We start from the raw sequence: 26634 nt of genomic DNA on the forward strand, positions 1-26634 counted from the left end.
TAGAGTACAAGTTTGGATATATATCATTAGCTCTATAGAGAAAAATGTAATTTAAATATTATTTAAACCTTAACTTTTATAACCAAACTATCAAGTTTGCCGAAAACTTTAAAATATTATTGAATATGAAAGGCCTCAAAAATGAAATATTGAAACACATAGCCTTTTGGGGGCACCTGCCAAAGCCTTTTTGAAATAACAGTAGAAAGGTTTTTAAAAGATACCAGCACATAAGGTTAAGAATGGGTGGGAGGAAGGCCACAATACATTAACTTACTATAAACCACGAAGCAGGTGAAAGTGTGGTATTTGATAAAGACACTAGAGAACACTGAAATCCAAACCTTGAAGGAGGCTGATTTGTTCTGTGGAACCTCTGAAAGTAGGCCTTTGGTTAATGAAAAAATTAGTGGAAAGTCTGTGTAAGAGTCTGTCCGCACCCTGACAGAAAGCCTATTTGAAAAAAATAGGAATCTCCAGAAAGGACCTGGACTCTGGGCCCTGCCTCCTCTGGAAAGAAAACTAAGGACTTTTAATTTTTTTAAAATGCACAGCAAGTTTCTTTTACTTTATCAGGAGCCCTTTACACTTGGGGACTAAGGTCTTATTCATGTCTGGCACAAGATGTGGAATGTATGAACAAACTTTTAGGAGCAATTATGTTTCCCAATAAAAATGTTTTTTTTTGCTACCATCAAAGTCAGTTGCCAACATGAATTGTGTTGCAGGTTGATTTTAATAACACTTGACCTGTGTTTTACTATATTTGAATTTAGAAATATCATATGGTATAATGTTCACAAGCTCAGTTTTGGGAATATGATTGCCAAACGATTTTCATGTTTTTCATGTACAATCTTAAGCAAGTGTTTTTCAAGCCTCAATTTCATATAAATGATTATACCGATGATTCATTCAGCTGCTGTGAGGGTTGAGTGAGCTAATGTATGTCAAGGCCATCTGGCCTGCAAAGGTTGTGTGTGGCTCTGTGTGAGTGATTTGTCTTTTTAAAAAACAAACATAAGACCTTAAAAGTTAAGAGTCTGTGATTCCATGAAAAAGTTTTAAATGAGACCATAATAAGTTTAAACTGTAACTAGTCAATGTTTTACACAACAGTACTTTGAGATTTACAAACTAATGAGATATTTACAAACTAATGAGATAGTTTAAACCTTAGTAATGATAAAATCACCAGTAATATCTGGAATGTTACTTTCATTATCTGCTATTTTGCTTGCATAATTACATATTAATAACTGTATGCACAGAAAGTGTGCATTTACCTCTGAAGAATTTCTAGCATTGTTATGTTTGTATGTCTATGTGTATTCAGCTTCTTAATTATCATTTCTGACTCTTAAAAGAAACCAGCTTGACTCAAACCTTTTTAATTAGTCTAGGAGGGAACAGAACTACTTTTCAAAGCACACAGTTGATACATGATTACCTTAGAATGACACTCTTAAAAACAGAACTACTGCTAGGATTTACATCCCCCCCTAATGTTATCTTTATTTATTGTTTTGTCATCTGAATGGGGTGATTTTTAAAATATATATTTTATTGACTATGCTATTACATTTGTCCCAATTTATCCCCTTTGCCCTCCTTACCTGGTACCCCTATTCCCTCCAAAATCCCCCCTTAGTTCATGTCCATAGGTCACACATATAAGTTCTTCGGCTACTCCATTTCTTATACTGTTCTTAACATCCCCATCTATTTTGTACCTACCAATTTGTGCTTCTTCTTCTTCTTTTTTTAAGTATATTTTATTGATTATGTTGTTACAGTAGGCCCAATTTTTTTCCCTTTGCTCTCCTTTGCCCAGTACCCCACTTCCCTCCAGCAATCCCACACCCCTTAGTTCATGTCCATGGGTCGTGCATATAAGTCCTTTGGCTTCACCCTTTCCTATATTATTCTTAACTTCCCCCTCTCTATTTTGTACCAACCAATTATGCTCCTTAGTCCCTGCACCATTTCCCCATTTCTCCCCCTCCCCTCTCCCAGCTGATAACCCTCCAAATGATCCCCATACCTATGATTCTGTTCCTATTCTGGTTTTCTTAGTTGGATTTTGTTTTTATTTTTTAGATTCAGTTGTTGATAGTTGTGAGTTTGTTGTCATTTTAATGTTCATAGTTTTGATCTTCTTTTTCTTAAGTAAGTCCCTTTGACATTACATATAATAATAGCTTGGTGATGATGAGCTCCTTGAGCTTCACCTTGTCTGGAAAGCACTTCATCTGTCCTTCCATGCCAAAGATAGTTTTGCTGGATAGAGTAATCCTGGTTGCAGGTTGCTTTTCATCACATTGAATACTGCTTGCCAGTCCCTTCCTGCCTGCAAAGTGTCCTCTGAGTAATGAGCTGATAATCCTGTAGGCACCCCCCTGTAGGCAACTCTCTGCCTCTTTCCTGCTGCCCCCAGGACTCTGTCTTTATCTTTCACCTTTGGCATCTCAATCATGATGTGTCCTGCTGTGGTCCCTCTGGGTCCAGCTTACCTGGGACCCTCCATGCTTCCTGGACCTGTATATCCATCTCCTTCGCAAAATTTGGGAAGTTTTCCTCATTTTTTTCAATTCTTGCTTCCTCATTCTGCATGGTTGACTGCTTTTTCTTCCTTATGTTCCAAATCATTGACTTGAACGCCGGTTTCCTTCCCTTCACCATTTGTTTTGTGTGGATTTTCCTTTGTTTCACTTAGCATAGCCTTCACTTCTTCCCTTATACGTTTGCCATTCTTAAGCATATCTGTCAAGTCTGTGAGCATCTTTTTCACCAGTGTTTTGAATTCTGTGTCTGTTAGGTTGTCTATCTCCTCTCTCTGTGAGGTTGGCTATCTCCTTGTTGCTTAGTTTTCCCAATGGAACCTTGATCCGTTTCCCCTTTTGGGCCATATTTCTCTGTCTCTTCATTCTGATAGGCTCCTGTGTTTGTTTGCCTCCACGTCCCAGGTAGAGCTGTTGCTCCTGTTACGTTGTAAGGGGCGGAGCCTTAGGAATTCATCAGTACAGGGTGACCCGTTTCACCACGTTGTGGCACTGTATATGGGGGAGGGGTCCAAGAGGGAACAATGCTGCCAGCTCAGCACTCGCCCCTTTTCCAGGCACCTCTTTCACCTCCGCACCGGACTGGTCCCCTCTAGCTGCTGCCCTGGCTGTCGTTCCCAGAGTGGGTGGGTCTGCGGACGTTCTAAGACCGTGGGGGCCCTTTAAACAAGCAGACTCTGCTGAGATCGACAGTTTCTGCCTCCATCTCAACCCCCACTGGTCTGCACAGTCAGAAGCAATGAGGCTTGATTTTCCCTGGTGCTGGGACCGTGAGCTGCAAGGTCCAGTGAGGAGCTGGAAAGACTCCCCAGGTGTTCCTCCTGACTTCTTAAAACATGTGACTGCGCTTTCCGCTGGCCGGCCGATGCTGCCGCCACCATCTCGTCCTCTCTGTCCCGGCTCCGCCCCTCCTACCTGTCTGGATGAGTATTTCTTCTTTATATCTTTGTTTGCTGGACTTAAATGTAGTTTGATTTTCTGGAACTTCTGGTTGTTTCTAGTTTTGAGGAAGTTGTATTCCTTCTTAGTTGTGGAGGGAGACGCAGCGTGTCTGTCTACGTTTCCACCTTGGCTGGAAGTCCAACTTGTGCTTCTTAATCCTTGCACCTTTTCTCCCCTCCTCCTTCCCCCTCCCAACTGATAACCCTCCAAATGATCCCCATATCTTTGATGATGTTCCTGTTCTGCTTATTTGATTAGTTTGTTATTTAGACTCAGTTATTGGTAGTTGTGGATTTATTGCCAATTTAATGTTCATCATTTTGATCCTATATAATTCCCTTTAGCATTTCATATAATAATGGCTTGGTGATGATGAACTCCTTTAGTTTTACCTCCTCTGGGAAGCACTTTATCTGTCCTTCCATTCTAAATGATAGCTTTGCTGGATAGAGTAGTCTTGGTTGTAGATCCTTGCTTTTCATTACTTTGAATACTTTTTGCCAGTCCCTTCTTGCCTGGAAAGTTTCTTTTGAGAAATCAGCTGACAGACAGTCCTATGGGAACTCCTTTGTAGGTAACTCTCTTCTTTTCTCTTGCTGCTTTTAAGATTATTTCTTTATCTTTAACCTTTGGCACTTTAATTATGTTGTGTCTTGGTGTGGTCCTGTTTGGGTCCATCTTGTAGGGGACTCTGTGCTTCCTTGACTTGTATGTCTATTTACTTCACCAAGTTAGGGAATTTTTCTTTCCTTACTTTTTCAAATAAGTTTCCAATTTCTTGCTCTTTCTATTCTCCTTCTAGCACCCCTATGATTCAGATGTTGGTACATTTAGAGATGTCCCAGAGGCTCCTTAGCCTGTCCTTGTTTTTTTTAATTCTTTTTTCTTCTTGCTGTTCTGATTGAAAGCTTTTTTCTTCCTTGTGTTCCAAATCGTTTATTTGATTATTGGCTTCATCCCCTCCAACTGTTCGTTCTCTGTAGATTTTTCTTTATTTCACTTAATGTAGCCTTCATTTCTGCCTGCCTCTTTTTTATGCTCTTGAAGTACCCAATGAGTTCCTGGAGCATCTTGATTACCAGTGTTCTGAACTCAACATATGATAGGTTGTTTATCTCCATTTCATTTAGTTGTTTTTCTGGGGTTTTGTTCTGTTCTTTCATGTGGGCCATATTTCTTTGTCTCATCATTTTGACAGTCTCACTGTGTTTGTTTCTTTATATTAGGTAGAGCTGCTTTGACTTTCTGTCTTAGTAGCATGGCCCATTGCAGAAAAGTGTACCTGTAAGTTGTATGGGGCAGAGCCTTGGGTAATCACCAGGGTGGGACAACCTGTGTCACTGCTCTGTGGCTCTATGGTTCTCTGGGGGTGGGGGTGGGGGGATGGGGCAGGGCTTGAAGAGGGGGCAATATCGCTTCCCAGGCTCTGGAGTATGGCCCAGGAGGAAGCTGTCCACCAGGCACTAGCCCTGTTGCCATTCAGTTCAATTTCTCCCCATATGCCACTGGTACCCTTCCAGCTGTTTCTCTGGTTCTGAATCCCAGAGTGGGTGGGTCTCTGTGAGTCATAAGTCTGTTTCAGCCCTTTAAGAGGAGTCTCTTGAGAATCCTGCAGTTTCTTATGCTGTGCCAGTGTCTTCCTGTCACTGGAACCCTCAGCTGGGTGGTCTGGTCTAGGGCTGGGACCCCTCACTCCTGAGGTATCCCTCCAGAGATATTTAACTACCACACATGGAACTGGGACTGCCCCATTCCATGTCTTTGCACTTCTCCATGCCTCTCCACCGCATCTCCACTTCTCCGCACCTCCTACCCATCTGGATGGATGTGGTTTCTTTAAATTCTTGGTTGTCAGACTTCCATACAGCTTGGTTTTCTGACAGTTCTGGGTGATATTTGTTTCGTAGTGTAGTTGTAATTTTTGCTGTAGTTGTAGGGAGGCGAGGCATGTTTACCTATGTCTCCATTTTGACTGGAAGTTGATTGTAGGTGTAGTGTTGTGGATACAATTAAGCGACACTGAGGTAATTCCAGCAGACAGAATTATTGGACGAATGGGGAGCTGCCGCACGCTCAAGCAGATCAGCCAAGAGCAGCGCAGAAGTCCTTCCTTTTATTGAGTTTAACATGATACTAAAAATAGATTAATGAAAACAGGCTCAAGGTAGAGAATTTTAAAAATTTTTACAGAGCATAATCATTATCTAAAAGTTAAGCTGGATAACATATGTTGAGGCTTTAACTTTCTAAAGATTTATAGCTTTGTCTTTAGGTCTGGTTTCAGACAAGAGTTATCTATAAGGCAAGGAGATGGAGTACTCAGCAAGGTCTCTTTGCACGCAGGATACCACAGCTCAGTGGTCTGATACAGCTTTGCAGCTACAGGCATCAGCAAGGCCAGCTCGCTTATCTGAGACACAGGACACCTGGGCTGAAGGACATGTTCCCATGTCCTTCCTCAAGAGGCCTGATTTCCTCTAACAATTGATTTATCTGAATGGAGTGATTTAATGGTATATTTACCTTTAGATTGACTGCAGGGAGTATGTCCCTTCACTGTACATGTGACTGAATTTGCTTCCCTGATTTCACCCTTCTCATTCTGGAACTGTAAGGTGTAGAAAACTTATATTTGTAACATTTATTCCTTTCTTGGATTCCCACATCCTCCTCTTCCTTCTTTCAATTCCATTTTCTAGACAAGGCTGAATTTCACATCATCTCTCTTATCAGCAACACCTTGATTCCCTGTAATGTGCTGCTTGCTGTGGTAGGTTTTTTAAAAACTGGCTAAGGAGGAGTTCCAAGGCCATGGTGTGTTGGAGAGTCATAGGATTTTCTGTCTGTCTGCTCTGGGCTGGCCAAGGCAAGGACAACCCTCACTCTTCCCATGGATCCCTTGGATTGGGAAGAAATGGGTGAGGACAAAAGGCTCATGCTCACTCTACTGCTGTTATCCCTAATCCAAAAAGCTGCTTTCAGTAATTATTCCAGCCATGGTAGAGGCATCCCACGGGAAAACCCTCGGTGCACATGTTATCAAACAAAAAAGGGGGCTCACAAAGGGGGTTGGCTGCCTACCACCACAAAACCCAGACTCATGAGGCAGGTGCTGGTGCAAAAGGACAGAGATTTATATAAGTGTTGTGCAGTTTGGGAGAATGCTGAACTCCAGTCTCAAAAACCATATCCTCTTTCTGCTCAGGCCCACAGTTCTTACTTGGACAGGGAGCGGAGGACTTTTTTCCCGTAATCCAATTATCTTTCTAGCTTTTGGTGTTCTGGGGGCCCTATCCATTCATATATTTAGTTTTCTGCATGCTTGGCATAAGAACCTCCCCCTTCGCCATTTTGGCCAATGGACTATGGGCAGAGACTTCCATGGCACTCCGACTGTCTATGGTAATAGACTGTGAGTAGGGATTGTGCCTGACTTTATTTAGGGGGATTTGGAGAGTACTGTGCTTTTCTGACATTGGAAAAGGCAGTATTGGTCTTGCCATTAAACAGTTTCAGTTGAAATAAAGTCAGAAGATTGGGCATTCTCTGTGACAAGCCATTTTGGAAAATTCTTTGTCTCTTGGGACAAATTGCTATTAGTATGACAAATGAAAAATAAAATTTAAACATGCAAACATAAAATAAGTAACTGGGTTTTTGAGGAGTTTTTCTAATTTAATACAATTAAAATGAAATATAAAAAACACAACAAAAGATTAAGGAAAGAAATATGCTCTCTGCGAATTACTTGGCAACCTGTACAGCACAGACATGACCCTTGAACTGGGCCCTGATGGGAGTCCTGGTAACAAGAAGGGATCTGAGGAATGAAAAATAGAGTGCAAAAGAAGGAAAGAAAGTACATTTCAGTCTTAGGGTTAAGGATGACACTGTCCTGGGTGAAATAGATATGTGTGAGGGGTGTGGGAGTCTTAGTGAACAGGAAAGTCCTCCCACGTATTCTGGTTTGTTACAAGGGCCACACAGACAAGTGTCAGGGCTGCATCTGCCTCCTCCACAGGCCTCCCAGACTGAATGTTTACTAGACCATTCAAGGCTACAGAATCTGGAGTGCTTCCTCTTCCTGGTGGCACAGCAGCCATTCGTGTGGAGGCTCCATGAGTCTTCACTTTAAAGATGCTAGTGGAATATATTTCCAATGAAGTGTGTTCCTGAGATCCTCTGGTTCTTCCCAAGGGAGGATAGAGCAAAGTGGCTGGTCTATTCTGGAGTAACCCAAGGGTGAAAAAGGCTCCAGGACAGGCCACACGCTGGGCTGAGGCAGTGGAGAACATCTGGACAGGCCCTTGGGGGTTCCTGGGACATAGTACCAGAAACCGCCCATGTGTCACATCCAGAAGTTTGTGTGTGATCCACAGTCAGTGCTGCAATGGATTGCTAGCTTTCTTGGGTTTATGACCCACCATGGGCTTGAAGTAGAGGTTTTTTGGTTGTTTGTTTTACTAAGCAACCTTTAGGACAATTTTTTTTTACCTCCCTCTGGATCAGAAATACCCTAACAGAGCTACTGAACATTTCCCAATTATTTCTTATACAGTTCCTGTGGTACAGCCTGGAGAAGCCTGTATCTAAGAGAGTTTGGGGACACTTTGTTAACCCACCCATGAATCTGGTCTCTGCCCCCATCCTGGCAAGATGCTATGCCTTATTTTTACCAACAAAAGCTTCTCGTGTGCAGACACGTGTAGAGCTGTGTCTGTTTGTGTCTCATCCCCAGGATCACGTCCAGGAAAGTTGGGGCAGTGTGGTTTCCAAGAGGGAATTCCACAGCATAGCACTTCATCTTACTTCATGGGATGTTTACTTTAACCACACGGTCTAGGAAAACTGGTGAAAATAAAGTCCACACAGAGCCTTCCAATCCTCTGTATAATCAAAACTTAAAAATAGAGCTGTTATTATCCAGTCTTGTAGCTTGAGGGGTTTTGTTAAAATTTCACTTGTTTGGTATGTCATGAGTACACTTGGTTGAAATGAGAACCTTCCACCTCTTCTGGTTGCTGTACAAATCAGTAAATTTACAAACAAGACTTCAAATGCTGCAGCCAGTGGTTCTGTTACTCAGATGATTGTGATGACATGAAGGATTTCCTCTTCATAATTGCCTTAAAATAGCCATCCCTTCCCTGTGATAGCTCATCGTAGACTGAGACTCACCTCACAGCCACAGCCCTTCCTCTGACCAAGAGGACACCCTGGTCAGCACTACCCAGAAAACTTTCTCAGTGAATGCCATGAGTGCCTGCAGTGCTGTTGAACATTGTAGTATGTTGTACGTGTTGTCTCTTCCCTCACAGAGGTGCCAATGCAGGGGACTTCTGGGAGACTGTAAATTGGCCCATCCAGTAAATTCATTGAGAATAAAGGCTAGAGGACTCTGGGCATGGACTGAGGTGTTGGGATCATCTTGTGCCTGTTTTTTGTTTTTGTTTTTTTAATATGTGCACACAGACAAATGCAAGAAAAGTTATTATGTGCGTGCTGGTGGTGCAAGTGTCATATCACCATCTTTCCAAACTCTTTCCCCTGAGAGGGCCTGGAAGCACCAAAGCCCCAGGAGCCAGGAGCCCTTGGCTTGCGGTAAAAATGCTGACTCCCACTGAATAAAGTAGTATCCTGTGAGTTAGCACAGACGCAAACTAAACAGAGCAGGAGAAGCTCGTCCTTCTGATAGAAAGTCACTCACTGATGTGGAGGGAATGAGGGACACAAACCTTTTGGTGGCCATTATGGTGTGAGTGCACAAACAACAAGGAGCCAAACAGTATCCTAATCTCAAGATGTCCCCTTAGAAAACACCAATTATGGAGGGAAAAGGGTGACTATGGGTCTCTGCCACAGCAGCGTTTCCACGATACTCCTGGAGTGGCAGAAGTGGACTGAGGCCCATGCACAGCCTGAGAGGTCTGCATGGTCCACATTGCTGAGCCTGAAAGCAGGGCAGATGAGGGCATGGGGCCTGCAGTAGGCACAGTGAGGAGCTGAGGAGATCTGAAAGGAGCATTTTCTGCTTGGGATGGCTGTTTTGGTAAAGTAGGAAGATGGCGCCTTTTGAGGAAACACCCACTCAGTGTCCAGGGATGAGGGTGTATCTTTAGCTGGCTCTAGAAACAAGCAACAGTAGGTGTCATGATTGCGGGTAAGCATGCAGGGAGGTGAGAGAAGGTCCCACCTAGCAGAACAGCCACAGCCCTGGAGTCCCGGAACCATACATAGGAGCATGATTATTACATGGCATCTGTGACCATATACTCTAAAATGGTGTAAAAAAACTGCACCCATGTCTGGCACAGAGGAACCACTCAATATCTGTTAGTCTCATTTTCCAAAATAAGAGCAGATTGCTGTTCTCCCAAGTGTGGATGTTGTAAGCATTTCTAAACTTTCTGACACTGGGGACAATTGGAACATTCATCTCAAAATTCCGGGGTGTGTGTGTAGCACAGGCAGATGCCCAGCATCCTCCCAGCACCCAGGACATGATTCACCTGCTGCCAGTGGACCCCCAGCTTTCCTTCCACCCCCGTCCCACATTGAGCTCTCATTTCTTCTTCTTGGACCCAGCTCTTTGGAGTCTGTGTGCTGTGTCAAATGACAGAAATGATACTATTTAGTAATGAGTTGGATGTCCTTTATTTAAGGGAAACAGTCCACGGATTGGGAGTGTTCAGAAGCAGGGGGCACTCTTCCTGAGGTGAGTGTTTGAGAACATTAACAAGGGCCACACAAGACAGGACAGATCCTGTTTTCTCCAGTGCAGTGACAGGTTTAGACTTGTGCCCTGAGCCAGTCCTCAGGGATACCAGGGCCTCAGGGGTGCCTCCGTTTTGTGGTATTTGATCTACAACTTACCTTTTCCTGTTCTGCACGCCACCCAGTGCATGCCTGTGCTGCAGTGATTGACATTTGGTCTCCTCCCTTCCTTGTCCTGTGTTATTCTTGTCAGCACACGTGCATGCCGGCACTTCATACCCTACTGACAGCTCATGCCGGCTCTCTGCTTCTCCTGGCAACAAGGATCCTGGGAAACTGCCTGGCCCTGGGCCTTACCTCTTCATCTTGGATTCTTCACCCATCAGAATGCAGGACAAGGCCTTACACCCCATGACAGAGCCACAGGGTCACTGACTTGCTTGTACTCCCAGAGCCTCGCTTGTACTCCCTGTCCCACCCTAGGTACTTCCTTTATAGACTGCCCTGGTACCAGGAGTCCCACATCTTCTTACCACACCACCACTCCCCACCCAGCACTGTCACCTATACCCTGAGCCTTCCACATCCCCACTTCCAGCAAGCCCTGTCCATTTCACCTCTGGGACACAAACTGTTGTCACAGCCAGGCTACCATCTGTCAATCATGGTCACAGGCCCCCTTGTTTTGCCAGCCTCACCCCCTCCACTCTCCATATGGCAGTCAGCACAATCCTTTCAGAATGTAGGTCAGACCACGTGTGGGCACTGGCATATGAGCCTGCGTGTCCTAGCCGAACCACCTCCCCTCTTCATCTGTACCATTTTCCGTATTACCCCTTGCTACCGCTTTGTGCAGCCTCAATAAGCCAGCTCATTCCTGCTATGAGCTGGCTCTGTACTGTTCATTCTCTGCCTGGAATCCCCTCCCCCTTGTCTTCCCATCATTCAGATCTGAACTTGAGTGTCACTTACCCAAGGAGGCCCCCTGACCACCCACCTCCTAGCACTCACCTATACTTATCTATGTGTTCCTCACCACTATATCTGCACTTCTGGAACAATACGTGGTACAAAGTAGCCTGTGCAAAGACTGCTGTTCACCTGGAGGAGCAGAGCTGCTGTATTGTGAGAAGGGAAGAGTGTTCCTTGTAGGAACAAGCTATGAGTCTGGGGTATGGTCTCTCTTTAAAGTCAGGTTTATTGAGGTCTAATTTAAATATAACAAAATATACCTTTTTAAAAAGATTTTATTAATTTTTAGGAAGAGGGGAAGGGAGGGAGACAGAAGAGAAACAAAAAAAAACAATCGACAACCAAGATTACTCTGTCCAGCAAAGCTATCATTTGGAATGGAAGGGCAGATGAAGTGCTTCCCAGACAAGGTGAAGCTAAAGGAGTTCATCATCACCAAGCCATTATTATATAAAATGTCAAAGGGGCTTACTTAAGAAAAAGAAGATCAAAACTATGAACATTAACATGACAACAAACTCGCAACTATCAACAACTGAATCTAAAAAATAAAAACAAAATCCAACTAAGAAAACCAGAATAGGAACAGAATCATAGTATGGAGATCATTTGGAGGGTTATCAGCTGGGAGAGGGGAGGGGGAGAAATGGGGAAATGGTGCAGGGACTAAGGAGCATAATTGGTTGGTACAAAATAGAGAGGGGGAAGTTAAGAATAATATAGGAAAGGGTGAAACCAAAGACCTTATATGCATGACCCATGGACGTGAACTAAGAGGGGTGGTATTGCTGGAGGCAAGGGGGTTACTGGGCAGAGGGGAGCAAAGGAAAAAAGATTGTGACTACTGTGACAACATAATCAGTAAAATATACTTTAAAAATAAAAGTTGCCACTCACATGCCCCAACTGGTGAACTGGTCCACAAGCCCTGACTGGGAATCAAACCAGTGGCCTTTCAACTTGCAGACTTGCACTCAGTCCACTGAGCCACACCAGCCATGGCTAAAATGTACCTTTTTAATTGTAGTGTTTGCAGTCAGTTTTCCCCTGGTGACTTCCAGTCTGTTCTCTTCTTTTCTAGAGTCTCATAACTGGAATCACACAGTGTGTGCTCTTTTGTGTCTGGCTTCTTTCACTGGGCATATTGCTTCTGAGGTTTGTCCATGTTGTTGTGTGGATAACGTTGCTGAGTATTGTCCCATAGTATGGATGGCATCCATTGTTTCCACACCCACTAGGGAGAGACGGACCACTCACTGTATCTAGTTTGGGATTCTTAGTAATGAGAAGTTACATGCAAATCTTTGTATGGACATATGTTTTCATTTTTCTTGGATAAATACTTAGGAGTGGGACTGCTGGATCACATGGTAAGTGTATGTCTAACTTCATAAGGAGCTGCCAGATTTATCTAATTCCCACCAGCAATGTATAATAGGTCCAGTTGCTCCACATCTTCACCAGAATGTGGTATTGTTAGTTTTTTTTATATTAGCCACTCTGGTAGGTTCATAGTGGTATTTCTTTGTTGTTTTAATTTGCATTTCCCTAACAATCTTTTCCCTTCCACATCTTTTCTTTGACCATTAAATCCTTTTTTGACCGTTATTTAAAATTGGGTTGTTTGTGCTATTACTGAGTTGTAAAGTGTTCTTTATATATTCTGGATACAAGTTTTTACCAATATTTTCACTAAGTCTGAAGCTGGCCTTTTTCATTTTCTTAACAATGGCTTTTTTTTTTTTTTTTCAGATTTAATGTGTTTTATTGATTAAAATATTACATTTGTGCCAATTTCCCTTCCCTCTGCTCCCCTCCACCCGGTGGCCCCCCTCCCTCCAGTTGTCCCCCCCTTTTAGATTATGTCCATTAGTTGTGCATACAGTTCCTCCCAACCTCTCTCCGTCTATTCCATTCCCTCCTACCATGATCCCCAATTCCTATATCATCTCCCTCCCTCTCCCCACTCCCCCTCCCTGTTGACCTCCCCCCACTATGCTTCCCTTACCCACAGTTCCTTTTCCACTCTCGTTGCCTGTTTCGTTTGCCTTTGTTTCATCTCCCTAGCTTCTGTTTTTTAAACCAGTCCCTTTAACATCTCATATAACAGTGGTTTGGATCTAATGAACTCTTTCAGTTTTATTTTGTCCTGGAAACACTTTCTCTGTCCTTCTATTCTGAATGACAATTCCGCTGGATAGAGTATTCGTGGTTGTAGGTTTTGGATTTTCATTACTTTGAATATTTCTTGCCAGTCCCTTCTTGCCTGTAGTGTTTCCCTTGAGAAGTCAGCTGATAGTCTAATTGGGACCCCTTTGTACATAATTCTTTTCTTCTCTCTTGCTGCTTTTAAGATTCTCTCTTTATCCTTAATTTTTGACATTTTGATTATAATGTGTCTTGGAGTGGTTCTCCCTGGGTCCAGTCTCTTGGGAACTCTCCTTGCTTCCTGGACCTGCATGTCTATTCCCTTCCCCAAGTCTGGGAAGTTCTCCTTTATTATATTTTCACTCAATTTTTCAAGTTCTAGTTCATCTTCCTCATTCTCTGGCAAACCAATGATTCTTATGTTGGGCCTTTTATAGCTGTCCCAGAAGTTTCTGATCCTCTCATTGTTGCTTTCTATTTCCTCTCGCTGCATTGGTTGACTGCTTGTTCCTTCTCCATATTCCAGTTTGTTGAAATGAACTCTGGATTTTTTTTCCTCACCACCTGTCTCGTATGCGGTTTTGTTCCTTTCGTTATGAAAGTTTTTCGCTTCTTTCTTATCTTTTTCCTGCTCTTTTGTGAATTCTGTAAGCCACCTGATAACAATGGCCCAGAACTGAGCCTCTGACAGGTTTCTTATCTGTTCATCTGTCAGGTTCTCTATCTGCTGTCTGGTGAGTTGTGCCACCGGGATCTCTATATTTGTCTGCCACATTTTGACAGATGCGTTTTGTTTTCCTGGGCTGGCTGTCGGGGGCAGTGCCTGTGTACGCGTCACAAATCAGCGACCGGCCGGCGCCTGCCTGTCCACGACCTATTTCGCAGCCCTGTGGTGCTTTCTGTGGGGGCGGGGGTCCAAGATGGATTCACACAGTTATTCAGCTAGGAGACCGGGATCCGTCCTCCCGCCCCCCTGGGCCTCACTGTTCAAGGCGATGCTGCGGCTGCTCTCCCCAGCGCCGGAGTCGCGCACGCCAGGGGCTTGATTGGAGTCGCGCACGCCAGGGGCTTGATTGCCTCCCGGATTTTTCGCGGCCCCGCCCGCTGCTCCGCAAACAGCTTTGCCTTCTTTAACTCTTACCTGCCCAAATGGCACCGCTGGTTTATAACTTCATATGTTGGGCTTCCGTGTAGTTTTATTTTCTGGAATTTCTAGTTATCCTTTGTTTTGAAGTAGTTGTATTCCTCTATAGTTGTAGAGGAAGACCTAGCGTGTCCGTCTAAGCCTCCATCTTGGCCGGAAGTCCTTAACAATGGCTTTTAAGAGCAGTGATTTCTAAATACAATAAATTCAATTAATTTATCAATTATCCAGTTAATATTTTTAATGGATTCTGATTTTTTGTGTTGTATCTGAAAAAGATCTTTGGCCAACCGAGAAATACAAAGATGTTTTTTCTGATGTTTTCTTTTGGAAGTTTTATATTTTTAGCTTTTACATTTATATTTATGATCCATCTTGGGTAATTTTTGTGTATGTATGAGGTATGCATTGAGGTTCATTGTTCTACATGTAGATATCTGATTGTTCCAGCACCATTTGTTGGGAAGTCTGAGATGAGTTTTGTCCCACTGTGTGACCTCACTAATCTCACATTATCTCTGCACCAGGCTGTCTTCAAAATATAAAATGTTATTAAAATGTGACTGCAGCCAAGACAGATGATGAAGGAATAGTCTTTTCAACAACTGGTGCTTGGACAACTGGATATTCATAGGCAAAAGAACGAAGTGGGACCCCTATCTCATACCATATACAAAAATTAACTCAAAATTGATCAAAGACCCAGTTTTAAAAGCTAAAAATATAAATTCTTAAAAGAAAACATAGGTGTATATTTCTGTGACTTTGGGTTAATTTCTTAAGCTATGACACCAAAAGCACAAGCAAAAAAGAACAAAAATAGATAAATTGGTCTTCATCAAAGTTAGAAACTTTAAACAAGTGACACCATTAAGGAAATAAAAAGACAGTCCACAGAATGGAAGAACATTTTAGAAAACCATATATCTGGCCCTGACCAGGTAGCTCCATTGGTTGGAGCATCATCCTAATGCACCAAGGTCATGGGTTCAATTCCTGGTCAGGGCATATACAAGAAGCAACCAATGAGTACATCAATAAATGGAATACCAAATGGATGCTCTCTCTTAAATCAATCAATAAAAAATTTTTTTAAAGAAAATACATAAAACCATATATCTGATGAGTGGTTTATATCTAGAACTATTACAACTCAATAATAAACAGGGAAATAAATAACCCAGTTACAAAATAGGCAAAGGATCTGAATAGACATTTCTCCAAAGGAGTACAAATGGTTAATAAGCACATGTAAAGATGTTCAACGTCATTGACCATTAAGGACATGCAAATAAAAACCACAGTGAGATACCACCTCACACCCTCTAGGATGGCTAGAGTTTTTTTAAAAAGAAAAATGTGTTAGCAAGGAGAGAAATCAAAACTCTCATGCCCTGCTGATGGAATTCTAAATATGGTGCAGCCACTGTGGAAAACAATTTGAAAGTCCCTCCAGTGGTTACATAGAGTTTTATGACTAGCAATTTGACTCATAGGTATATAACCAAGAGAAGTAAAAACACGTCCACGCAAAAATTTGTATACAAATGTTCACAGCCTTATTCCCAATAGCCAAAAAGTAGAAACCACCCAAGTGTCCATCAGCTTATAGATAAACACAATTGGCATATCCATACAGTGAAATGGTCTTCAGCAATATCAGGGAATGAAGTGCTGACACACCTGCTGCTACATGGATGAGCCTTGAAAACATGGCTGAGGGAAAGAAGTCAGCCACAAAAAACCATGTACTATATGATTTGAATCCATTCATATGAAATGTGTAGAACAGGGAGATCTATAGAGACAGTAGTAGATCAGTGGTTACTTATGGCTGGGTGAGGGTGAAGGGATTAGGGGGCAATAACTAAAGGGTACAGGGTTTCTTTATGGGGTGATGAAAACATTCTGGATTTAGAAAGTGGTAATGGTTATATAACCTTGTGAATATTCTAAAACCTACTTACTTATACACTTTAAAGGAGTGAATTTTGTACTGGGAATTATATCCTAATTTAAAAAGAAATCAGATATAGTCTTTGGGGAAAATATTATGATCAAAATGAATTAACATATCTGTGGACATGCAAGGGTATTAAACTTGGGATTCAAGGTTTCCCATTTGTTTAACAGAGAAGGGGATGGAAGGTGGTCTATTCATCCTTTTGGGATGGACTGACTGATAACGTACACAGGCTTGGTTTCCTCTAAAGCTCTGTTAAAATTTTTGTTCCCTTTGGACTAGCATCCAGCAGGCATTCAAACAGAAAGTGGGTCCTGGGTGTAAAACTGGGACTGGATATTGAATTGCCATCATTCTCATAGCCACCATTTTTCTATCATAAACACCAGTAGAGTTTTGGAATGCAAACTTCAGGCAGATGTCAAGTATCTGAATAAATACCCATTTTGAATCACTGTTTAGGACAAGCTTCCTGTGGAAGCCTGATGGGCCCAGCATGTGCAAAGCACTCATATCAGGAAGCTTCTTCCTGACCCTCCCAGTGACACCAGGGGCACAGGCCTCCTGTCCACTCCCCTTATGCACACACCTGGGCCTCGGCTTTGTTGGTGGTGCTTTCCAGATCAGGCTGTGTATGTGAAACTCTCTTTCATGGAAAGTATTCTAGAACATATTGGCCAGATCTCTGCCTTATCAGTGTATACCCTTCTTAACCCTTTCTTGATGATTTAGTTATTTGTTATCAATGTCAAATGCAGAAATATGTAAAACTTTCAATTGCTATTGAGAGATCTTTTTTAAAAAATCCTAACCCTAGGATACATTTATTGATTTTAGAGAGAGAGGAAGGAAAAGAGAGAGCGATAAACATCAGTGTGAGAGAGAAACGATTGGTTGCCTCCCATACACACCCCGACTGAGGATCAAATCCACAACAATTTGGTGTATGGACAACGCTCCAACCAACTGAGCCACCCAGCCAGGACAAGATGTGCTAATCTTATATTAAGTGACCTGAAGCCCACTTTGCATTTCGAGTTGTATCGTTTTTAACAACTTTGTCTTCCCCCTCAAAGCTGCCCATGTACTTCTATTTATGAGACTTGCTCTTTGTGCTTGGGTGCTCCTCAGCCATTCGCTGCTTTCTTCCTATCTGCAGTTGTGCTCTGAACATGTTTGAGGTCACCAGGCAAGTGAGGGAAGCTGGACAAATGGGGTAATATTATTCACTTGTGTGAAGAAAAACTGTCCACACAATCCCAGCAAATGCTCTCTAGAAACTCATACTGAATGTCTGACCTTTTCCTAATGTCAGCATTTCTACCTTTGGTGTTTAAAAAAAAAAAAAAAAAACTAAAGAGAGTACAATTTATCTATTAGTGAAAGCTTCTAATATAAACTCTCTTTTGCTCATGGGGAGAAGGATGGAGAGGCTGTGAGGTCTGTTTGGGGGCCGGGCCCGCAGCCAGTATGTGCTTCCCTAGGCCCCATGCTAGAGCCGGCCCAGGCCACATACTGAAGTGGCTCAGCCTGGAGGTGACATGACCATATCCATACGTTCTCCTCTGCATCCTTCATACAGTTGTTAACTCATTTAGAAGAGCTTAAGGTTTAAAAACCAACCAGCACTTTCCATTTAAAACACCTAGGTATAAATTTCCCAATAAAAACTGTTTTGCTGAAATTAGAAATTATCTGGAAGCTTAAACCTGGCCCACCCAGCATTTGGTCAGAACAACTTGGTGTTTGGACATCTTCTTGACCTATCAGCATCTTTCACACACAGGGCTCTGGGAGTACCAGTCTCATACACTGGGAACAAGCTCACTGATATGTTGGCTAGTCCTTGAAAAGCTGTGACCCATCTTTGTCCCCACCAGACCTCATTTGGCAGAGCTGATTGAGTCCACCAAATACCTGCAGCCTCAGGAAGGCCTGTCCTCTGAAGCCTGCAAGTTCTGCACATCCACAGTTTAGCCCTATCCCTCATCTCTGGCTTCCAGACTGAGCATTTATCAGATGAAGCTGTACCTTACGGCCCTTCCTTGAGGCTTGCAGTGGCTGGGTTTGGGTTTGGAACATAGTAGGACTGGCATCTGCCCAGGTATCTGTTTCTGCATCAAGAGTTGTGAGAACAGAGAACTGTGTCTTTCAAAAGCTGATCCTAAGGAACTTGAAGTTTCACTGTGAAGCGTACTTCAGTAGTCTCTCTTATATCACTCCCAACCCTAATCCATTGTCATAAGAACAGAGAAAAAGACATGTTATTCTATCCATGGGGAACACTCTGTTCAGATCCCTGAAAAAAATTTGTTGTTAATGACCTGCAAGTCAAGTCTAAATTAAGGTTTCAGGCCCTGACTGATGTGGTTCAGTGGGTGGGATGTCATCCTGCAAACCGAAAGGTTGACAATTCAAGTCCTAGTCAGTGCACATGCCTAGGTTGCGGGCCAGGTTCCCAGTTGGGGGTGTGCAAGAGGCAACTGATTGATGTTTCTCTCACACATCAATGTTTATCTCCCTCTCTCCCCTCCCTCCCCATGGCTCTAAAAATAAATAAAATCTTTTTTTTTTTAATGTAGATTTTTTAAAAATTGTGGTGTATATCAGTTCTGATATACAGGGTGGGGCAAAGTAAGTTTACAGTTATGTAGAAAATAATACAATAATTAATAAATAACAGTACAAGAATAAACTGTTTCTCATACTCACAACTGTAAACCTATGTTTGCCTACCATGGGCCTACTGTGAATAGTGGGAAGTAGAGACGTTTCCAGAATTATTGTATTACATGGAGGGAAAAGTCAACTCTACCTTACAGTTTGCAAGCCCAGAAATTTGTAAAATTCCACTTCATTTCCCTGTTTTAGAGAGAATACTTTTGACTGTTAAATGGGACAGAGTCTCATCATGAGGCTGACTTTTTGCAGAGTCTGCTTCCCAAATCCCCATTTCCCATCATAGCCAGCACCGTGCCCAAGGGGAGACAACCACGTCGATGGGAGGCTCTGGATGGCCCTGCACTATTGCAGGAGCCATCTGCCCATAGTTATTTATGGGCATGCCAGGGTGATTTGGTGGCAAGTGTGAGGATATACAGGGTGGGAGCATCCACTGTGATAGGGGCCAGCCCACAGGTGTCAGTTTGAAAGGCTTTTAAAATTGAATGCTAAAGCTCTAGAGAAAAACAGCTGCTTTACAGTGAGAAAGCAGTTGCTTTACAGTGAGAAAGCTGGCACACAATACCTCACTTCAAGTATCAGGGTCAGAATAACCTTGGTGAGTCAGCTAGACTCTCTGTCCTAAGGGATACTGCATAGCATGCCTGATTGGTCTCCTTGAGGACAGATGGAAAGGCTGCCTCAGATATGAGGGGACTTGAGGCAGGACAGCCAAATACTGCAGGACCTTGGGTGGACAAACTGGTGAAATCAGAATGAAGTTGTTCTGTAACATGTTAACATTGGGAAGTTAATAGTGTGGCAGCTTGGGGGCCTTGTGGCAGTGGAAAGATCTAGAATGACAGTGCCAGTGAGCACTGAAGGCAGGAGTTATAACTAAACTACAGAACAATCATCCAGAACTGCCTAAAATCTGGCTGAATGAAAGTCCTTCAACTAGGGAATTAAAGAAGCATCTACACTGAGACTGGTAAGAGGGGTGGAGATGCAGAACAGGCTGGTCCCACACCCACATGTGGCAGATAAAAATTGGGAGGGATATATCAGCTGCAGAGGTCCCCACTGAGGAGCAAGGGGTCCCAATCCTGTACCCAGCCCCCTTGCCCAAGGTTCCAGTGCCAGAAAAGAATTTCTCATAAATTCTGGCTATAAAAACCAATGGGGATTGAGGCTGAGGGAGACAGAGGCTTTTGGAGTTCCAAGTGTTCCTCTTAAAGGGGGCTCATGCACAGACTTACTCGGACTCACTGCCTCTCAGCTCCAACACCGGGCAGTAGCTTGAAAGGCACCAGAGCCACACAGGAAGGTAATGAATTGTCTGGCATCAGGGTGAGAACTGGGAGGCAGCTTTCTCCCAGATAGAAGTGGTGGTAGAGGCCATAGTTCTTTGATGAGCTTCCCACCTGCAGAGCTAACAAGCAGGCACCATATCTGAGTCTCCATGAACCTGACTCTCACTATTTGCCCTGTCCTGGTGACTTACTGAGACCCAACCCAACTTTTGGACCCACCCAAGCTGTTCCTTGTAGCTTCTCCAAACCAATGGATGTCTTAGATCATGCAGACTTTCCTAAATCTCTTAAGCAGCATCTGGCCTCAGCAAGTCCCATACATCTTGCTAAGTGGCCCAAGGCCTGGCATTACCAGCAGTGGCCTTTGTTTGCAGCTTGGCCTCGTCTGGGCACCTCCAAGCCCAGCACAAGTAGCAGCCATCTGCAGTTTGCTTTGTAGCTTATACCAGGTGGCCCTGAACTGAACACAGGCGGTGGCTGACCTCAGACATGCCAACAGCAATCAAAGCTCAACTACAGAGGAGGGTGTATACAGTCAACGCAGTGGGTGCACCTCGAGTACCCAGCCTGGGTGATAAAAGAGGCTGTGCCACTGGACCCTATAGGACACCTACCGCATTAGACCACTCTACCACACCTGGAAGATGTAGCAGCTCTACCTAATACATTAAAAAACATAGGGGGGCTGCTAAATGAGACAAAGAAACACGGCCCAAATGAAAGAACAGGAAAAAACTCCAGAAAAAGGACTAAACAAAATAGAGACCAACAGTCTACTAGACGCAGAGTTCAAAACACTGGTTATAAGGATGCTCAAGGAAATTAGTGAGGACGTAAACAACATAAAAAAGATCCAGTCAGAAATGAAGGATAAGCTACCTGAACTTAACAAATTACAGAGAATCAATAGTAGAGTGGATGAAGCCAAGAATCAAATAAGTGATATGGAATATCGTCGGCAGCCGTCCGTCTCGAGAGACGATGGTGTAGCTTCTTAAGAGTCTATCTGCACCACCGAGAATGGCTGTGCAGTCCGACTCGGGAGTGACACGGTATCTGTCTCCTCCCGTGTTGAATCGACATCTTGTGATGACGCTGGAGTGTCCTCTCCAGTGAAGCTGAAGCTACAGAGCCTGGGCAGGGTGATATGGAGGGTCTGCTGTTGCCCATGCAGCAGACCCCCCTCTCTTCGCAGCTGAAGGGTCCAAGGGAAAGACGGAGTCAATACAGCTTGGCTTCAGGTGCGCCGCAGGAGTTGCCGGTGTTGACTACAACGTCAAACCGCCTTAGGGACTCCGGCTCCAGATTTTCTGTCGGGGTTTACTCCCTTAGCCTTTCCCCTGAAGAGGTATGCCGCAAGGCAGCAGAGGTTTTTTGGAGTCAGAGTTTTCCTTCTCTGATGTGCCCTGACTGGAAGATCGAACCAGTGACACTTAGCTCGCAGGCCGACACTCAATCCACTGAGCCAAACCAGCCAGGGTAGATATGGAATATAAGGAAGCAAAAAACACCCATAGAACAAGTAGAAGAAAAAAGAATCCAAAAAAAGTGAAGATAGTGTAAGGAACCTCTGGGACAACTTCATTCACACCAACATTTGCATCATAGGGGAGCTGGAAAGAGAAGAGAGCAAGAAATTGAACGCCTATTTGAAAAAATGACAGAAAACTTCCCTGCCTTGGTGAAGGAAATAGACATACAAGTACTGGAAATATAGAGTCTTAAACAAGATGAACCCAAAGAGGCCCACACCAAGACACATCACAAATCAAAATGCCAAAGGTTAAAGACAAAGAGAGAATCTTAAAAGCAGCAAGAGAGAAAGCAGTTACCTACAAGGGAGCTCCCATAAGACTGTGAACCGATTTCTCAAGAGAAATTTTGCAGGGTAGAATATTTTGACAAATATTCAAAGTGATGTAAAGCAACATACAAGATTACTCTACCCAGCAAAGCTATAATTTAGAATTGAAGGACATATAGAGCTTCCCAGAGAAGAAAATGCTGAAGGAGTTCATCACCACCAAACCAGTATCATATGAAGTGTTAAAGGGTCTTCTTAAAGAAAAGATTAAAAATATGAACTAAAAAATGGCAATGAGTACATACCTATAAACAATTAAATCTAAAAAACAAAATAAACAAGCAGAACAGAAACAGACTCATAAATACAGAGAACATTTTGACAGTTGCCAGATAGGAGGGGAGTTGGGAGTGACAGAGGTAAAGGTATTAAGAAGTACACATTGGAGGACTTCCGGCCACGATGGAGGCATAGACCGACACACTTTTCTCCCTCTACAACTAAGAAGGATTACAGCTAATGCAAAACTAAAAATAATAAGTTCCTGAAAATAAAGCTACATGGAAGTCCAACGTATGCAGTCATAAACAAGTGGTGCTAGTCCAGATGGGTAGGAAGTGCAAACCCGTGGCTGAGAAAGATCAAACTGTGCTGGAGGCAGCACCTGCAATGGCGAACGGCAGGACCTGGTGAGCAGATGCCTGTGTTTGGAGGGAGGAGAGAGGCACCTGGGGGCCGGCCCCGGCTGCAGACCAAATCCTTCAGCTCACGATTCCAACAGCGGAGAGGGTGGACCCCACTGGGAGGTGGCCCTGTTCGCCAGCGGACAATAACAGCGGGAATCCATCTTGGACCCCTGCCCCTACGCAAAGCACCACAGGGTGGTGAGAAAGGTCGCCAGGTTGTGATGAGCACACAAGGCTCCGCCCAGTACAGCTTAGGAGATGTGACAGCGCTCCGCCCAAGAGGGGAAGATAAACAAAATGGTCAGAATGGCAGAATTAATGATTGAAATACCAATCACACAGCTAACGAAAAAACAAATAAAAACCTTGACTGACGAACAAATAGCGAATCTTTCGGAAGCTCACTTTAGAGCCATAGTCATAAGACAGCTTACAGACCTAACAGCGGGGCTGAATCAAGACCAGGAAGGAGTGAAGGCTAGCCCTGCTGAAATGAACAAAAATACATACAAGACAAGTGGTGAGGAAGGGAAAGCCATGGATCAAATCAACAAATCGGAACATAGGGTGGGAACAAACAGTCAACCAGTGCAGAAAGAGGAAACAAAGAGTGAGGAATATGATGAGAGGCTCAGAAACCTCTGGGACAGCTATAAGAGAACGAACATTTGGGTTATCGGATTGCCAGAGGTTGAAGAAGAAGAATTAGAAATTGAAAGATTATGGGAAAAAATAATGAAGCAGAACTTCCCTAACTTGGGGAAGGAGGTGAACTTACAGGTCCAAGAAGCACAGAGAGTTCCGGATAGGCTGGACCCAGGGAGGACCACACGAAGATACTTTATCATCAAAATGTTAAAAATTAAAGATAAAAAGAGAATTTTAAAAGCAGCAAGAAAGAAGAGAATTATGTACAAAGGGGTCCCAATTAGACTATCAGTGGATTTCTCAAAGGAGACTTTACAAGCAAGAAGGGACTGGCAAGAAATATTCAAAGTAATGAAAATAAAAAACCTACAACTTACTCTATCCAGTGAAGCTCTCATTCAGGATGTAAGGGCAGAGAAAGTATTTCCAGGACAAAGTAAGACTGAAGGAGTTTGTTAGGTCCAAACCACTGTTATATGAGATGTTAAAGGGACTTGTTTAGAAGAAGGAGGATCAGGACAATGAACATTAAAATGAAAACTGTATTACAACAACCAACAGCAGAAGTTAGGGAAATGAGGCAAGGGCAAACTAAGTAGGCAACAAAAAGGGGAAAGATTTATAGGTAAGGGGAGCATATTGGGGGGAGGTCATCGGGGAGGGGGAGAGGGAGGGAGATGTTGCAGGAATTGGGAAGCATAGTGGGAGGGAGTGGAGTGAACAGGAAGATGTTGAAAAGAATTATATGCAGGACCAATGGGCATGGACTAAGGGGGGAGACAACTGGAGGAAGAGGGGGAGCAGGGGGGAAGGAAATTGGGACAACTCTAATAGCATAACCAATAATAAAAAATTTTTAAAAAAAAGTACACATGGGTTATTATAGACTAGTCATGGGGATATCAAGTACAGCGTATGGAATATAGTCAATAATATTCTAATATCTATGTATGATGTCAGATGGGTATGAGATATTTTGGGTGATCACTTAGTAAATTATATAATGTCTAATCATGGGTGTACACCTGAAACTAATATAATATTGTTGTTAACTGTAATTGAAAAATAAAAAAATGACTTAAAAAATAGTAAGTTTTCTTCTCCCCACAGGAAAAGTACCCAGAGGCTGTGCACCTCTTGGAGGGGGCCTCCTCCAGCTACATGGGGATCCGGAGCACCAGCCAGCCAGGGTAAGTGCAGGTGCCCCATGGCAACCTAGACCTTCCTTGCTGGCCAAGTCCCTTTCCAGCAATTAGATGGTGCTTTCCTGTTAAAAACAAGGATTATAATTAGTAGAGGACAAATGTAAACTACCTGATATGTTGAGAAATGTCTGTGGAATCATAACAGATATGCAGCTGATGGTGGGGCAATAGGAAGGGGGCCTCACTGGGTGAGGGAGGAATGGAATGTGGGGACATTAAATGTCTGCACAGCTGTGGGTGAGCAAAAGTCCAGCAGGTGACGGTCTCACTTCAGGGGTCCTTAGGGAACCAAGGAGGGGAGGCCCCAAAGGGGTGGAGCTGTTTTGTTCAACTTATTTCAGAAAAGCTCAGGAGGCAGCAAGCACTGAGGGAAGGAGGGAGGACTCATCTGGGTCTCTTCCCTGCTGTCATAGACACCTGTGAGTGTGCACATGGATGTACTTTGATGACTTGCATAAGAGAGCCTACAGACATTTTTTGTTTTCAAGCCTTAAACTGGTATCATAATTATGTAGCTTCTGGGACTTGGCTTTTAGTAACAAAACGTTATTTCCAAAATTCACCTCTGGTGGTGCATGTAGCTATACAACATTCATTTTCAGTGCTAATACTCTACTACATTTGCCCTGGCTGGTTTAGCTCAGTGGATTGAGCGTCGGCCTGCGAGCTAAGTGTCGCTGGTTCGCTCTTCCAGTCAGGGTACATCAGAGAAGGAAAACTCTGACTCCAAAAAACCTCCGCTGCCTTGCGGCATACCTCTTCAGGGGAAAGGCTAAGGGAGTAAACCCCGACAGAAAATCCGGAGCCGGAGTCCCTAAGGCGGTTTGACGTTGTAGTCAACACCGGCAACTCCTGCGGCGCACCTGAACCCAAGCTGTATCGACTCCGTCTTTCCCTTGGACCCTTCAGCTGCGAAGAGAGGGGGGTCTGCTGCATGGGCAACAGCAGACCCTCCATATTACCCTGCCCAGGCTCTGTAGCTTCAGCGTCATCACAAGATGTCGATTCAACACGGGAGGAGACAGATACCATGTCACTCCCGAGTCGGACTGCACAGCCATTCTCGGCGGTGCAGATAGACTCTTAAGAAGCTACACCATCGTCTCTCAAGACGGACGGCTGCCGACGACGACGACGACGACTCTACTACATATATATATATTTCTGTGTTCTTCAAGTGTTGAGCATTTGGGTTATTCATCAACAAGCTTCTCTTGTGCATATACCTAGAAGTGCAATTCATGGGTCATATAGGGTAGATTTAGCTTTCTGTTACTGCCAAATTATTAGCAAAGTAGTTCATCAAATTCTAAGTTCCTATTGCTCTACATCATGAACTTCACTTGTGTTGTCACACTATTAGTAGGTACAGAACAGTATTTTTCTGTGGTCTTCATTTCCATTTTCCTGTTCATTCATGATGATGAACATGTGTTCATGACTAACCAACCATACATACTCTTCATCTGTGGGTGAATGTCTTTATGAACGGGGTCAGCTGAGCACAGCCCCAGGATCCTCAGATGAGAACAGAGCTCCTGCCTGGGTGGGTGTTCTTTTCCCACACATGGAGTTCACTTTTTAATTTTTATTTTGGAGGGGGGTGGTGAGGAAGGAATGGAAAGAGAGATTTGTTCCACTTATGTACTCATCCATTGGCTGATTCTTTTTTAAATTAATTCAATTGATTATGCTATTACAGTTTTCCCAATTTTTCCCCCTTTGCCCCCCTCCACCCAGCATCCCTCACTCTATCAGGCGATCGCCACACCTTTGTTCATGACCATTGGTCATGCATATAAGTTCTTTGGCTTCTCCACTTCCTATACTGCACTTCATATCACCATGACTATTCTGTAATTATCAATTTGTG

The 26634-nt window shown here is 43.5% G+C and overlaps 1 protein-coding gene across 1 annotated transcript in view; it reads left to right on the plus strand.

The window, feature by feature from the left end:
* Nucleotides 1–26634, plus strand: part of CENPP (centromere protein P) — a 384243-nt gene that overhangs the window by 350030 nt on the left and 7579 nt on the right. Inside the window, exon 6 of the mRNA XM_090273944.1 lies at nucleotides 24667–24746. Within this exon, the coding sequence (XP_090130070.1) occupies nucleotides 24667–24746 (80 nt within the window). The remainder of the gene's footprint in view (nucleotides 1–24666; nucleotides 24747–26634) is intronic.

This window comes from Furipterus horrens, unplaced genomic scaffold (assembly GCF_987537825.1).
Source record: "Furipterus horrens unplaced genomic scaffold, mFurHor1.1.pri manual_scaffold_4, whole genome shotgun sequence".
In the NCBI taxonomy this organism is placed as follows: Eukaryota; Metazoa; Chordata; class Mammalia; order Chiroptera; family Furipteridae; genus Furipterus; species Furipterus horrens.